Source organism: Petaurus breviceps, unplaced genomic scaffold, assembly GCF_028583685.1.
Source record: "Petaurus breviceps papuanus isolate PSGF00001 unplaced genomic scaffold, PetGlider_PUasm1.0 178, whole genome shotgun sequence".
Classification (NCBI taxonomy): Eukaryota; Metazoa; Chordata; class Mammalia; order Diprotodontia; family Petauridae; genus Petaurus; species Petaurus breviceps.
In genome coordinates, this window is record NW_027185777.1 from 18,661,698 (window position 1) to 18,678,998 (window position 17,301).

At 39.4% G+C, this 17,301-nt stretch overlaps 1 protein-coding gene across 2 annotated transcripts in view; it reads left to right on the top strand.

Annotated features, from left to right (window-relative positions):
- The window catches only part of PDSS1 (decaprenyl diphosphate synthase subunit 1), a 38,958-nt gene that overhangs the window by 1,951 nt on the left and 19,706 nt on the right, over positions 1–17,301 (top strand). For both annotated transcript variants that reach the window (XM_069086365.1, XM_069086366.1), the window contains exons 2-5: positions 2,897–2,958; positions 3,788–3,908; positions 6,987–7,117; positions 11,773–11,914. In XM_069086365.1, the coding sequence (XP_068942466.1) occupies positions 2,897–2,958; positions 3,788–3,908; positions 6,987–7,117; positions 11,773–11,914 (456 nt within the window). The remainder of the gene's footprint in view (positions 1–2,896; positions 2,959–3,787; positions 3,909–6,986; positions 7,118–11,772; positions 11,915–17,301) is intronic.

Consider the following 17,301-nt stretch of genomic DNA (forward strand, 5'->3'; position numbering starts at 1 on the left):
TCTCTCCCCATCTCCTCTCATTATATTCCTCCCTCACCTCTTAATTTCACCTTTTAAATATCATCCCTTCCTGTTAAATTGGTCCTGTGCCCTCTATCTATGTATACCTGTAAACATATATACACACATTCAGATATGTATTCATATGACCATATACCCTCATATATAGACATATATATTTCTATTCCTTTCAATTACTGAGAAAAGTTTCATAAGTTACAATTATTGTTTTTCCATGTAGGAATGTTAATAGTTCAACTTTGATAAGTTCCTTATGATTTCTTTTCCCTGTTTACCTTCTCATGCTTCTCTTGCTTCTTGTGTCTGAATGTCAGATTTTCTATTCAACTCTGGTTTTTTCAGCAAGAATGCTTGAAAGTCCTCTATTCCACTGAATAACCATATTTTCCCCTGAAACATGATACTCAGTTTTGCTGAGTAGGTGACTCTTGGTTTTAATCCCAGCTCCTTTGACCTCTGGAATATCATATTCCAAGCCCTTCGATCCCTCAGTGTAGGAAACTGTAGTCCCTTTCCTAAGGAATACTGGCCCTAGTTTCAGTAGAGCCATGGAGAACAGTTAAGAATGAGGTTGTTGGGGCGGCTAGGTGGTGCTGTGAGTGAAATCGATGGCCCCAGAGTTGGGAGGATTGGTTCAGGCCTCAGATACTTAACAGCCACACAAAAAAAACTGGCCATGTAACCTCGGGCAAGTTACTTAACCCCGATTGCTTTTTTAAAAAAAGAGAAAGAATGAGGTTGTTGCATTAATTTTAATGTCAGGTGAAGGGATGGAGAATGAGGAATAAAGTAGAGATCATCCAAGAATGATATGCCACCTTTGACCTCTTTTCAGGTGTTGTTTGGAACTATTGTTGCAGTACTTTAATGCTTCTAGGAGCCTAGGTTTTATCATTGTGAGCAGTTTAGCAATAATAGTAGCTCATATTTATATAGCACTTTACATCCATTGTTTCATTTGAACTCTACAGTTACCTTTCTGAGGTAGGTGTTATTATCCCCATTTTACAGGGGGACAAACAGGTTTAGGCAGGTTGTGACTTGCCCAGGATCACAAAGTATTGAGTCATTGAGTCAGAATTCAAACCCGGGGCTTCCTGGCTCCAAGTCCAGTATTCTTTCCACTGTATTGTACTTTGAATTGCTAATACAGCCCCTGTCCTCCCTTTCCCCCAAAAAAAGTGATCACCTGATGGCTAGTCTTTTGGTAACGAACTTCTTCAAATTTAACTAGTTGTCAAGTGATGAAATGTGGAGTCTAATGGGGTGAGAAGAGTCAAGATTGACTCGCTTAGGTATTGGACAGTATTCTGAGAATATAAGTTGTATTTGTAATGTTTAAGGTGGTTTTAAAAATCTTGTTGAAAGTAAATGACTCAAATATGTCCTTCTATATAGAAGAGGATGTCTTCTAGTCTTATTACCTGGGATGTTTGGGACATCAGTCTGTAAACATTTATTAGGCACCTGCTGTGTGTCAGCACTGTGCATCTGAATAAAGTGCTGAGCCTGCACTTTTCATAACAAGTACCTATGCAAATTTCCCTTCTCTATCATTATAACTAATGCTTTTTTTTTTTCCAGTCTTCCCAAATCCTATTCTAACAGATACTTCTTTGTCTACTTCCCATGTGTCTAAATGCTTTTACTCCAGGCCTGTTTATCTTGATTCTCACAGCACTTAAAGTGGGCTTTGTCCCACTCCAACCTCTCCATCACACACATGAGCATACTAATGTCCAGGGGTGAAGTGACCTGCCTCACTGAGGTCTCCCAGGTAGTGAGTATGAAGCAGAGCTGGTGTTTGAGCTTATGTTTTTCAATTATTCCGGTATCTTACTAATATCTGTTCCGGTACAAGCATGATGTGGCCTGTGCTGTCTCGGGAATTGTGCTTCCAATTTATTGAGAAGTTCATCTGAATTAGTTTTAATACCTTTCTTTGCCATTGATAGAGCATTTTTCTACATTTGGTAATAGGAAAACTGTCATGGGCTTTGTAGGCAACAGGAGAAAATGAATAGTTGTAAATCAATAGTTTTTTTCAGATCCAGGTAGAGTGTGGGATAAATCATTTTGGGATACGTCATTTAAAAACCAGTATGGGTTTATGAAGATAAAGTGCTTTGCCTAGCTTCTCTATCAAAGTGTAAATCCTTATAAATGAAGGAGAACAAGACAAATCATAGCCTCAGCCTTTATTTGTTGGTTGGGTGGGTCTTAGAGATGATGTAGGAGAGAGACACCATAGAATCTGGGTACATAGAAGGCAGTCAGATATTAGATATTCATAGGATCATAGATTTAGAGCTAGAAGAAAAATTGCTTGGTGAAAGTCACAGAGAATCAGGATTAAAATCAGGCCCTTTGATTTCAAATCCAGGGTGCCTTCCACTGGGTTAGTGATGATGATAGTGATGTACCCCACTCAAGAAACCTATTATCTATGCTTTTTTTTTTTTAAGTTTAAAAAATTACTTATGGGCAAGAGAGTTAAAAATGTAGTCCGTATGCAAAAATGGGATCTGCCATTAAAATATATTTTTTAAATTTTATTAGTGTGGAGAGCTCCTCATGTGAAAACTCCCTCAATACATCGATAATTCATCTAATTTATAGACTAAAAATTTTTCAGCCTTATTCCTTTTTAAGTTACAAATTATTGTGTAGTATCACATAAGCAGTTCACTAAAGTTTATTGTTATGGGACTGAATCTAATTTAAATAGGAAGAAATTCATTGCAGATTTATCATTTTACTTAACGTTTACAGTCAGAATAAATGAGGGAACCTAGAAGGAAGAGTTTTTATTTAATAAGAATTATAGCGTTTCAGTGTTAGCATTTTTTCCTTCATCTTGTTTTTTCTTTTCTAGATGCCTAATTTCAGTCTGGTGAGGTGTTTATTATCCTGTCCAAATAGGCACAGTATATCACGGTAAGTTTTGTAATCCCTTTAAACATTGGGCTCCTAAAATTGTTGAGTAGTATAAACAATCTATTCAAAATAACATGGAAATAGGCATTTCTGGTTAATTGGAATGTTCTGTTTAATTAAGAATCACCATATATGAGGGAGGTTGGAAAGTTCTTGATGTCCATTTTTTTTGTGCTAAAAAGTACATATTAGTTTCCCAATGTCCTGGTCATCCAGTAGACCATTAGTTCAGTTGACTATTTTGTTTGTGAGCTGGAGAAAGTGAAGGAATGGGAATGATAGGAGAGGCATCTTCCTGAAAGCCTGGGGAATGTTCCAGAAGTTCTGCTGGGCTGGGTGCCTTAACCCTTGCCCTACATGGATTACCCATTAGAATGGAGGCACCATAAAATATACTTGATATAAAACTACTAAACAGTTTCATGGTTTAAGCTTTCAAAAGCACTTAGAATTTTATAGTGCCTCTGGGTTATCTTTATGTATATCCATTTGCCCTATGTTGCAACCTCAAAATTTTATGTTTTGATTCTGAGTAACTGGAAGTTACTCTATAGAAATAAAGATTGAAGCTTCTGTTTTTGGAAACGTATTAGATCTTAATCCCTTTTTTTTTCAGATAGGTAAATGTGAGGCCTTACCTTCAATATGATGAGTCTGTATCCTATGACGTTAGGATATTAAGTTTTCTAGATTTATAATGACCTTCTTTGTTTCTTTTAATTTGCATGTGCATATCATGACTTTAGTTTTGTTTCACTGAAAAATAATGCCCTCATCATGAATGACCTAGAGCCTTGTTTCTTCTTGTTTCCATCACTGCTTTCCTCAGGTTTCATCACACAACAAAGGCGGTGGACTGCTATAGTAAAACACAGAGTGGTGAGAAATACACAGACCCTTTTAAGCTTGGTCGGAGAGACCTCACTGATTTATATGAAGACATTAAAAAGGTAAGATGGTAGTATAAAATAAATTGTAAAAATAAATTGAGACAGCAACGTGGGTTCATTGGAATAGTAGAGATTATCAATTGTCTTATTAGCAGGTTAGTTTTTTTTTCTTTTAAGATAATTTTTCTCAGAAATAAATATTATAGAGCATCACAGTGAAAGGTACTGTGGACTGCCTTCCAAAGCCCTCCGTGATCTGACCTCACAACATGAAACATCTGATCCAGCCCCACTGTCTACAGGCCCCCTCACAAACAGTGTCCAGTTCTTTCTCTGTCCCTTTGTTCACTGTTCTCCCCACCTGGGATATTTTGTCTTTCCCCCTTCTTCTTATCTAAATATTACTCATCCTTTAAGGAAAGCTCAAAATGAAATCCTCCCATGAGACTTCTTAGTATTCCAGCTTACACTGCTATGTCCTTTTTCTTAATTCTTACTGTACTTAAAGTGAATGCTTTAACTTTAGACTTCACACTTACTTGTGTTCTGTCTGTTAGTTTTGTCTGTCCTAGCTCCTAGAGCCATCATCCCCTCTAAGGCTACTCACCATCTCCTCTGTCTTTATCTTGTAGGTTATATTTATTGGGGCAGCTAGGTGGTGCAGTGAATAGAGCACCAGATCTGGAGTCAAGAAGACTGAGTTCAGATCTGACCTTAGACACTTACTAGCTGTGTGACCTGGGCAAAACTGAGGCAACCTACCTGTTTCTTCCTCTATAGAATAAGGATGGTAATAGCACCTCCCTCCCAGGACTATCATAAGGATTAAATGAGATAACAATTTGCAAAGCCCTTAGCAAAGTGCCTGGCACATAGTAAGCACTATGAGTTAACTGTTATTATTATATGCTCTCGCTCTCATTAGAGTGTAAGTGCTTTGAAGGCAGGGACTTTTCGTGATTTTTCTTTGTGACCTCAGTGCTTAGCACTTAATACCTGTTGAATGATTAATTTAGAAGTTCCTCGTGATCACAGACTGTCTTGTTTTTCTTTCACTTTGCCCCTAGATTGGGTATTTAAGGTGAGGGCGAATCAAGAAGTAAAAATGACACCAGGCTGTTAACCTGAGTAACTGGAAGGATGGTGGTACCCCAGCAGTAATAGGGACATTTAGAAGAGGGGAAGGTTTGGGGGGAAAGGAAGACTTATCTTTTGGACATGAGTTGGAGATGTCTATGGGAAATTGAGTTCAAGATGTTAGACAGTTGATAATGTTGCTCAGGAGAGAGACCAGGGCTAACAGATAGATCTGGGAATAATATTTATACCATCAGAAGCTAATGAGATAACCAAGAGAGGGATTATAGAGAGGAAAGGTAGCCCAGAACAAAGCTGTGGATACATCTGCAATTAGCAGTGTGATGGAAGTTGGTGGCCTGACCCTGAAGGGTGGAGGATAAGCCAATGAGGAGCAGAATGGTGGGACGGGGAGGCTGGATTTCATCCCTCCCTCTCCACAGTAGGAAGTTGTGGGCCTTGTCTTCAGCATAGCCATACCTACCCTTATCCTCAAACTTGTCCCATCTCTAGGCTCGGCCTGCTCTCTTCAGTTCCCTGTCTCCCCTCCTCCAAGCTAGGCATCAGTGCCTCAGTGCAGTTTTAACCAGTCTGCTGCTGAATCCACAGCAGGAGGCTCTGGGCTCCAAGCCATCAGTGACTAGGAGTAAATCCTCTCATACACAACCTTTCTTGTTTTAGTGGGCTCTAACCTACATCACACGTCTCATAACGTTGTCTTTTCCTCTCAAACCCACCCTTCTTCCAGGTTAAGGGTAAAGTGAACCACCATCCTTTTAGTCCCCTAGATTCTAAACCTAATAGTTACTTGGCCTTAACCCACTCAGTCATTTGCCAAATCTTGTTCCTGTGTCCATAAAGTTTCTCGTATCTGCCCCCTTTTCTATTCACATGGCTGTTAGCCCATCATGCCTTTATGTCCTTTTCTTAGAGAAACCGTAGCCTCCTAAGACATCTCCCAGCTTTTAAGTCTCTCCTCTCCAATCCATTTTCTACAGAGCTATCAAAGTTATTTTCCTAAAGCACAGGTATGATCATGTCACTCTCCTACTCAGTAAACTCCAGTGGCTCCCTGTTACCTGTAGGATCAAAAAGTACATTCCTGTTTTCCAAGCACTTCACAGCCTGGCCCCAGCTCCCCTTTCTAATGTTGTTTCATATTATTTCTTTCTATGAACTCTACAGTCGCACTCTACTGACTTTCTTACTTTTCTCCATACATGTCCCTTCATCTCCCATCTCCATGCCTTTGCTAGAAGCTATCCCTCATGGCTGGAATGCACTCCTTCCTAACCTCTGCCTTATAGAATCCTGACTCAGCTCAAGGGCTCTGCACTATGTGAAGCCTATCCTGATAAAATTTAAGTTCTTTGAGAGCCCAGGTTAATTTGCTTTTGTTTTTCTCCCCAGTGCCTTGCATATAGAAAGCACTTAAATACTTGTTGGTGAATTTTCCGTGATGGTCTTTGTTGCCCACTTCCCTTCATGACTTGCTCAACCTCAGGAGCCAAGCTTAGGATGGCTAGGAGAGTATTGTGCTTTCACAAGGGATTTGACTGAATTCACAGAACATTAGAGCTTTTTACAGTCAAATACTACTATTTAACATGAACACTTGTAAAAGAAATAAATACTCTGTTCCTTGTTTGATAAGAGTACTCTAGATCTGTCATTTCCCTGGTCATGGAGTTCCTGATAGGGAATGCCTTCTACCTGTGCAGCTCTGCACTCTCTGGTCCTTACAGTCTTAACCCAGGGGCCACCCAGCCAGGCTGTGTACAAGGTGAGACTTGACTCCATGGCCTGCCTTCTATCCATTGCACCATCATAAATGGTAACATAGTTATACAGCATTTTACCTACACCAAGCCTACAAGGTAGACAAAATTGTACAAGCTGATTTTTCCCAGTTTACAGAAGAGGAGAATGAGGCTGAGAAAGGTGCCCTGGCTGCCATCCCCCCACCCCAAATCATGTAGCGAGTAAGTGCCAGGAAGGTTTCTGCTATTTTGGCTATCTGTGTATCCTGGACATAGCAGTGAAACAGACCCTTTGTTTCAGGAATTATTGGTATCTACAACAGAACTTAAGGAAATGTGTGAATACTACTTTGATGGCAGAGGAAAAGCTTTTCGACCAATTGTTGTGGTGCTAATGGCCCGAGCTTGCAATGTTCATCATAATAATTGCCGGTGAGTTATGTTTCTCAGAATGCCTTATTAATGAATCCTCCGTAAGGAATCTGTTCTCCTCCATACCTAATGGAAGGCCTAGAATAGAGCACGTGACTCATGATTACTTGTCTGTTTGTTCCGAGGCTTGAGAAGTCCTCTAGATTAAAGCCCCATGGATATTTCCTGACCTGGAGCCTAGGACCTAGGCATCTGTAAATGCCAAATGATCTACATTTGAGGAGCAACCTTTTCCTCAGTTAAATGGGTTCTCAATTGACATAAGGTCCCCTGAAAACCAGCAGCTTGTTGGTAATTGGGATGAAGAGCCAGAAATGAGCCCCTTCCTCTTAATCTGGCACAGCCACTTTTTCAGCAGTAGTTTGGTATCTGCAGACCAGGAAAGACTTGCAGCTGCAAAAAATGCTTGTAGGAGCTACATTTTTTTAGCAGCTACATTTAATTTCCTCTCCAAGAAATACAACCTCCAGGCCACATGTGCTGGTTTAATCATTACACAGATGGAAGATCAGCTTAATAATTTTAAAGGTTACTTATTGTAAACTAATGAAATAGCATCAGTATACTGCTAACTTGGGAAGTACCTTGCCATTAATTCCCCAAGAAAAGCAAACTATAGGAGAAAATAGTCATGAAATAAAGAAAAATGTTTGGGGATAATTGTTTCCCAAAGTTTATTGTTTTAATAATAATATTTTTAAAAGGGACTTTCCAGATCTTTGACCCTATTTTTAAAATTACTATAAGAGTACCAAGGGGTGGCTAGGTGGCTCAGCAAGTAAGAGCACTGGCTCCAGTGTCGGGATGACCTGGGGGATCGAATCCGAGCTTAGATACTTAACACCATACCCAGAAATAACTTGCCATGTAACCTTGAGCAAGTTACTTAACCCCAATTGCTTTAAAAAAAAAAAAGTACCAAAAGAAATAATGCTTTGCAAATCTAAAGCCCATGTGAATTTTAACTAATATTATTTTGCTCCATTGAAATAAATTAGAGACACTAAAAGGAAACACCGTCACTGAGTCCCTCTGATTAGACACTCTTTGAATTTGCCTTGTCTTTTTGCAGCTTTTTGCAAATGGATCTTTGCAAAAAAAAATACAGGTGGCTGTGGAAGAATTAAAATGGAAAATACCAGTTGGTTCCTTAGAGTCAAATGACTAAATTAAAATTGAGTCTGCTTTAGTTTGGTAGCCTTTCTATTTTTTCTTATAAAAGTTTTAAACACTGGGACTATCTGGAGGTCAGGCCATACCAGATCCATCAGAAAATCTTAGAAAAGTAGGAAAAGTTAAACTGATAAGGACCATCCGGATGACTTGATGACCTTGAGGCTTGCTTCCTGGTATGCTAAGAGCCCTTTCTGCCTCACCTTTGTCAGGAAGAACATTTCACTTTCCCCTCCAAGTCTTGCCACCTAAAGCAGCAAGAGGCTTTCTGGAAAGTGGGGCCATTTGGAGCCCTGTTACGGACAGGAGCTTGCAGAGGGACCCAGAGCTGCTAGAATAGTGGTTGTGAAGCATTTCCTTAAGAGCAAGAACTATGTGGGACCCCCAGAAGTTCGTCAGTGTCTCATGTGTGTATGGAGCAAATGGGCTGCAGGGTACGGGGTCTTGTTGGGGCGGTGGGAGGTTGTAGCAGTATCCAGAGTGCTACCATCTTTTTAGCACTTGAGTGGTCAAAGTACGAAGTCTCTCCTCTTGCTTACCCTGAAGTATCTCCTCGCTTTATTTAACGTACTGTGTTAAGTAGGTCACAGGATAATGGTGCTCTCTTAGAAAGACTTTTACAAAAAATAGTGGTAAATAAAAATGGGAGAGTAGCAGGAAAGTACTGTTTTCCACAAGCTGCCACTTTTCCTCATTCAGCTTCAGTATTGTATCTTTTAAAATTTTGCCCAAACCCATGGTTTCATTGGGTTGGGGCATTACCCGTGTACAGCCTCCCTCCACAGGCACAGCAGCTGGTGATATGGAGTTCATGGTCTTAGAGTATTATCTGGTGCACTGAGATTTGAATGACTCGTCAGGTCTTCCATACTCTCCGTATTCTTACAGGGGAGGAAATTCTCCACAGAAACAACTAAGCATCTAAAGCAGCCTTTTCAGAGAGTTCTAGAGCTCCAAGGTGCTTTGGGACTGGAAGAATCGGCAGGGCCAAGGTTCTTACCCTGAGGCCCATTAACACCCCCCACCCCCGGTCTGTGGATGGATCTCAGGTGGCCTCTGAGCTTGGAGGGAGAAATCACATTTTTATTTTCACTACCTGAAATTTAGCATTTCTTTCCATTACATAAAACCCCACTCTCTAACTTAGAAAGAGTCCATAGCCATCGGTTTCCGCTCAGACAACTGCAGCAGCCCCTGGACTGGGCCGGCCTCAGAAACCAAGCCACGCTTGACATGGCGGCCCTGGAGGGAGGCAGCCTTAGAAAAGGTGTCTGCATCTGCTGAGTATTCAGAGCATCCTTGTAAGAGGTTGCTGCTATAACAACGGGAAAGTGCGAGGACTTCCAGTGTCTCAGGGCGAGCTGCCACTTCCCTACTGCTTCCCGCCAGGAAGTCCCAGGCTGCTGACATGCACAGCTTGTGGGAATGGAGGTGGCATTCAGCCTGTGAATGCATGAGAAAGGCTGGAGACCTTAACAGTTGTTTTAAGGTAAGTTTGACTACTAACCAGTAGGCAGTATGTCTGTCTGTCTGTTTGTTGTTTACTAGACCCAAATTCAGTTAACAAAATAGTCTGGCAAATTAGCTTTGATATTTAAAACAACTGGAAAAGTCTGCACCTTTCCCAATGCATTCAGCTGAAACAATCAGAGGATTTGGAGCTCAATCGTTCAGATGATCATCTAGGCCAGGGGTTCTTAACCTGGGCTTTGTGAAGTTAAAAAGAAACAGCAACTGTACTTCAGTGTGATTGGTTTCCTTTGTAATCCTGTGTGTTTTATTTTGTGCACTTAAAAAAAACCATTTTTCTGAAAAAGAGTACATTCATAGACTTTACTACATTACCAAAAGTGTCCATGACAAAAAGCAGGTTAAGAACTCCTGATCCCGGGGCAGCCAGGTGGCTCAGCGAGTAAGAGCACCGGCTCCAGTGTTGACGACCTGGAGATCGAATCCCGGGCTCAGACACTCAGCACCACACCCAGAAATAACTGGCCGTGTAACCTTGAGCAAGTTACTTAACCCCAATTGCTTAAAAAAAAAAAAAAAAAACGAACTCCTGATCCCCCTCATTTTACAGATGAGGAAACCAAGTCCCATTAAGATCGAGTGACTTTCTCAGGTTCACATAACAAAATTGGGATTTGAACAGGTGTTCCCCTAATAGAGTTCCCCCTAATATAATATCTTATTATACCAGGTATAGTCCAGTGGACTGAAAACAGACACAAGAGCTTTAGCTTCTTAGATTCTTAAGATAATGTCTGTTACTGGCTCATTGAAGGATCCTAGGAAAACAAATTCTCCAACCTACTGGTTCTCCATTTTCCTACCAAGAAAATGGTTTTATCAGATAATATGTCCATCCCATTGGGATCGACCTAATATGATCTGGAAGCACTGAGAGCTATTATGAAATAATAAATTATAAGCACTGCCTTACATAGATGGCTGTTGATCTCATCATTGAATTCCTGGCTTAAAGGCAATGACATGGACCGAGTGGATGTTTTTGACCTAAGGTCCCTATGCAATATAATAGACAAGATGCTGCTTATTCACTTTTTGTTACATATAGATTAGCTCCTATGAATTCCTTATGATGATTTTAAATTTCATTCTTATTTATGGAAACTTAAGTTTTTTATTACTTCTAGTCCTTAGTAAGTTCAAATGTTCCATGTTTCTTCACATGACTTCAGATTAGGAGTTTTAGAGAAAAGACATTGATTTAGCATTCTTGTTGTTTTTCTCCCCTACGAATATGGTAACACTTTGCTTTTGTAGTCTATAAGCACCCTTTAATTTGTAGCTTTGAAGAGGTTGGCATGTCAAAATAATAATTTTGTGGTTAGAAAATTTGACTAGTAGTTTTCTAATCGATTTCACTTACTTGAAATTGAGCAAGAAAACTGACTATATAAGATAATGGTAAATATTATGGTACTTTGAAATGCTTCCTGTTAAAGTGGCAGAATTCCTATTTTTACATAGATCATGCAAGAAAATCAGTACTCAGAATTTTGTATTCATTGACATTTGTTCTTTAATATTTATTCTGATTTCCCCTATCCCCTTGAAACTTAACTGCCATGGATTCATCTTTTAGACAATGTATTGTTACACATTAAAAATAACTCATGGGGTCGGGTTAATGGGCAGACTTCTGAGACACAAATTATGCTAACACTACTCAGATGCATTTTTTTCTTATTAGGGGAGAGGAGCTAAACTACAGTGGTACCACCACTAAGCAGAGTAGCCATTTTTAAAAAAATGTAAGTAAGCAAGTCTTTTTTTTTCTTAACAGGTTCTTCCAAGTAAAAAAAAAAAAAAGGCAATTTAGGGAATCTAGGATGAGTCTTTTTAATAAGAGAAATAAAATTCTATCTTAGATCACAGTGTCATGTTTTCACAAGATGATTGCTTTGGTAGTAATATATGGAATATATTCTAAAAAGACATTGCTTTCCATTAATTAGTGATATGCAAGCAAGTCAGCGTACCATAGCCTTAATTGCAGAAATGATCCACACCGCTAGTCTGGTTCATGATGACATTATTGACGATGCAAGCTCTAGAAGAGGAAAAGACACAGTTAATCAGATCTGGGGTGAAAAGAAGGTATGTTTATAGCTCTTTTTTGCAGAGTTAAATGGTAGTTGGATTGTACTTGTCTTTTAGATTTGCCTAATTTAAGAAATTTTTTTAAACTGCCATAATGTTAGTGTTGAGATAACTTATTTTGAGAGTAACTTTGTAAATCTTAAAGTGCCATAGAAACAGGAATTTTATGAATACCACAGCAGGTATTTGGTAGGTCAGAAAAAGCTATGTAACAAATCAGTTAGATCACTCTAATTTTGGGGGGAGGGGGATTTTTCTTTTTTTTTTTTTCCCGAAATTCTCAGTTACAAGGATTGGGGAAAAAAAGTATTTTATATGCTGTTTGTTGTGGGTGAGGAGCTGGCATTGGAGTCAAGATCTGGGTCCAGGTCATGCCTCTGACACATACTGATTATGTGACCTTGGTTAAGTCACTTAAACTCTTAATTGCCCCAAGAAAACTTTTTTTTTCTTTTTGGAGGGCAATTGGGGTTAAGTGCCCAAGGTCACACAGCTAGTTTTGTGTTAAGTTCCTGGGACCGGGTTTGAACTCAGGTCCTCCTGACTCTGGGGCTGGGTCTCTATTCACTGAGCCACCTAGCCACCCCTAGAAAACTCTCTAAGGATAGAAGTTATAAGTTTCTACACCAGGAGTTCTGTACTGAGCCCATCAGAGGTCTATATATCCAAAAGAGTACTGTACTATGAACACTTTGTCTTTTAAAATAATGGATATGTAGGTTTTGGATTTTTTTTTTTTTTAGTATAAACATGTTTATACTCTTAAAACAGATTCAACATCAGCCTATGAAAGTAAAAGATTCATTGATAAGATTTCTTTGGGGCATATAAAATGAGATTGTTTTCCCTTTGTAAAGGTCTGTCAGAGCAAACTGAGGGAAAGTATGAAGAATCTGAATCAGGAGTCCTAGAATTGTTTTGAAAATAAGTTTTCGACACTTTGTATTGGGCAGCTAGGTGACACAGTGGGTAGAGCCTTAGGCCTGGAGGGAGGAAGACCTGACTTTGATTCTGGCCTCAGATACTTGCTGGCTGGCTGTCTGACCAAGGGCAGATCAGTTAATCTCTGTCTGCCTCGGTTTTCTGAACAGTTAAATGAGGAACATAATATGAACCTGCCTCAATATTGTTGTGAGGATCAAATGAGATAATATTTATGAAGTGCTTAGCACAGCAGCCATGAACATATTAGATAAATGAACACTTATTGCTTTCCTTCCCTCCTCCCCTTTCCATTCAATGAAAATTGTGGTGTCGTGTGCCAGGTACTGGAATTGCAAAGAGATACAGTGTAGATGATGCTCTGAATGAACCTACTATTCCAAAAGATGTATGAAAAGGACTATGATACAGAAACTTATAAGCAAAAGAAGGGAGGCAGGCAGAATGCTCTGTGAAATTAGAATTAGAGATTGCTTTCAGCTGGAGAAAGGTCAGGGTAGCTTTCCTGAGAGAAATAATGTCTGAGTTTGACCTGGAAGGGAAGGAGGTACTTCAGCAGACAGGAAAAGGAAAAAAAAACCATTGGGATTAGTGAGTAAATACATGGAGGTGGAAAAGGAGAGGACCAGAATGGGAGAGTAGACATAAAGGGGAGTATTAGCAACTGAAGTGGGAAAGGGAAGTAGGACATGGCCTGATCAAGAAGGACCTCAGACTGTGCAGAATTAGGAGTTTAGAATTGTACTTAATAGATATAGAAAGATGGATTTAGAGTTGGAATGAAATTTAGAAACAAGATAAAATAATCAGACACCGTCTATTTCCTCTACCTTCTCCCACCACCAATAGTGCAGATGAGAAAAATGAAGCGAAGAGAGCTAGAATGACTTGTCCAAGGTCAGCTAGTAAGTTATAGAGGTAAGATTTGAACCCAGGCTTTCGAAATGATTCCAGATCCTTTGCTCTTTACATTGTACCATTCTTCCTCTCCATAGATTATGGGAAGTCCCAAAAGGATTTTGAGTTTAGATCTCTTGGTAGAGGGAGTTCCTCACATTGTTGAAACCATATATCCATCAGTATTAGTCACCTGTGTTTACGTTCCATAGTTTATCCATTTTTCAGCCATTGGACGTGTGAGTTGTTTCTAGTTTTTTTGTTGATATAAATCAAAACATCGTGAAAATACTTGTCCAGATTGATCCTAGATCAAAAAATATGGTCTATTTCATCACTACAATATTGTGAGATTTATAGTGTCACTAAAATGACCCTATACTTTTGCACAAAACCAGTATTGAACATTTCCCTTTTAAAGTTCAGGAGGCCTCATAGTGGTGCTATTGAGAGATTACAAAGTGGTCTCTTGCCCTGAAGGGTGACAGATAGCTCACGAATATCAGCATCCAGCTATTGCTTCCATTCACAAGTTCTAGTATATTCACAGCTCTCTGGGATAGCTTGTATATTTGCACCTCTTTTAATCCTAACTGGTGAAAATGGCACTGGATTAAAACAGCCCTGATGGTTCACTTCAAACTCATCAAATTGGTAAATGTAAAAAGAAAAAATGGAAGAAACAATTTAGGAGGGAATCTGGAAAGACAGGCACACTAATTGATTATATTATTTGTGAAACAGCTATTCTGGAAACAAATTTGTAATTACACACACAAAAATTAAATGTTTGTGTCCTTTTGTAGAGGTTCACTGCAACCCCCTAGGACAGAAAAAAGAAAAGTACTTTATGTTCCAGATATTAATAGCTATTCTTTTTGTGGTAGGAAAGAACTGGAAATAGAGTGAGTGCCCATTGTCTAGGAAACGGCTAAAAATCTGTGGTATATTAATGTGATGGGCTGTTTCACAAGGTGAAATACTATTGAGGCGTTCAAAGGAAACAAAGAAGATTTCTATGAACTGATTCAAAGCGGAGTAAGCAGAACTTCGGAAGCTAGTATGTACTATAAAGGCAACAGTGTAGAAGAGATGAAGAAATACATCTGCCTCCCTTGTTGGTGAGGCGAGGACTGTGCGTTTGTATTGCATTGGAAGACTTCACTGGGTGGGGGGCAGAAGGTGTATTCAGATAGTGTTCTAATGCAAAAATTAAAATCATCAAGAAAACAGACAGACACAAAGCATTAGGATCCTGGAGACTTTGAGCTCAGCCACTAACTGGGAGCCTGAAGATGTCTTTTAACTTCTTCTTAACTCTTCATTACCTTCATTTATAACTCCAGGGCTTTGACTAGATTTCTGATGTCTCTTTGAGCCTTGAAATTCTGAGACTTCCTTTGAATTCTCTTTGATTATATAATAATAACTTACATTCCTCTACAAATTTAAGATTTTATATAGCATTTTTCTCCCCCCAACCCTGTGATGTAGACCAAGGGTGTCAGACATACCCCAACTGCAGGCACAACACTCGTGTGTGGCTGGAACCAGATTAAAATGACTTTGGTAAATATTTAATAAAAATACAATAAAACTTAGGTAGTTATCACATTTTAGAGCTTAATGTGTAGCCCATGTAGTTCCTTATATACAGTTTAGTGACCCCCCCCCCAGTTCTATTTAAGTTTGATGCCATAGGTCTTCATCAGTAGAACAGGCTCATTATCTGGGGAAGCTGTACATTAACATTATCTGTGGGGGGTTTTTTGTATTTATAATTATTTTGTTAAATATTTCCCAGTTACATTTTAATCTAGTACAGGCCATACTGGATACCTCTGGTATGGACCATGTAAGTTGTCTTAGTTCAGTCTACAATTGAACAAACTGAGTTTCTGAGAGAAGAATAACTTGGCTGTATTTATGTGGGTGGCAAAGCCTGCATTTAACTTGGGTCTCAGGTTTCACATCTGTCTCAGCCTCCTGTAGCTCTCCTAGTGTCAGATTTCTCGATCAATAAGTATTTTTATTAAATGACTGCCGTGCCCCAGTCATTGTACAATATAAGCTCAGGAGCTAGAAGTACAAAGAATGTAACTTAATCACCTAATGGAGGGAGAAAAAAACTGTCTACATAAAAACGCAGCAACTGAAAACATGATAACTTGGGGTGAAAAGATATTTATTAAATACTTACTGTGTGCCAGGCATAGTGCTGAATGTGCAGATTTTAAAAAGAGAGTGGTCGTTCCTGTCTTGAAGAAGCTTCTAGTAAAGGATAACGGTCTAGGGGAGTGGTGACCAGGGAAGGGAGATCACCTGAAGAATCAGATCATGAGTTAATTTCCAGGGCACTCAGTTGACCTACTGTGTTTGCAAAAGTTAATGATACTTCTGATTATGGTGGGCAGGTGATAGCAACATGACATGGGTGGATAGTTTAGGTGGTATGTAAGGGTGAAGCATTAGTTAGGTCCTACCAGTAGATACAGTGGCCTAAGCAGACCATAGGTGCCAGTCACCTAGAGGGAGAACTTGAGAGATGAGTGTATGAACTTTCACAGGGATTAGGGGCTTGGATTCTGGAGGTCAAAAAGTTTAAGGCACCCTTTTCTGCGATTTGGCCACGCTTCTGAAATATAGCACTCTCTTCTCTGAGCATAGCTAATGATTCAGTGCCTAGTTCTTCACTTTCAGATTCCCCTAGTGGGCATGCTCCAGGATAATTGAAGAAATCACATTTTCCTTATAACACTTAATTACAGTCATGTCATGCTAACCTAATTTTAGGGAAACATCCTAATCTCCTTAATTGGAAATGGGTGATGTCTTGGGCTTTTTCCTAAGGTTTGAAAGAGATACCCTGGTAACAGTAGTACATGTTTCAGTAGACAACACTGTCTTCCTTCTATGACCTTTTGAAGAAGAGAGAAAGTAAGCAGCACCTTAGGGTGCATCCCTGTGTAGACCTGTTCATTATGCTTAGTATTAAATGTCTTAAATTAATTTGTTTGTCATTTGATTGTAACACTAAACTGCCTTTTTTATTCTCATGTGTTGCTGTGTAGCATGGTCACCTGCTCACCACTTTTAAAAAATTAAAGGGAATATGTTATCACAGTTCATTTAGTACATAGAGGAGCAAAATAGTCCTCTTGAACTAAGCACATTTTCTCAGTGCAGAGAGCATTTGGAAAGAATTTTTTTTTATGCCATTATGGCGGGGAGGGGCAGTGGTTGATGTATGTTTTGCCATGGACAGTGATATCATTGGTATAAGAAATTCCCTGTCCTTATTAATGAAGCTCAGAATCTCTGTAATTTAGAGTTTTAATTGTTTGGGTTACTGAAAAGTTATGTAACTTGCCCACAGTCACTCAACCTGTAAGTATGAGAGGCAGTACTTCAACCCAGGTCTTTCTAATGATGCCATCCCTCTCTCTATGCCATGCTGTCTTTCTGTGAGAGAGAGAGAGAGAGAGAGAGAGAGAGAGAGTGTGTGTGTGTGTGTGTGTGTGTGTGTGTGTGTGTGTGTGTGTGTG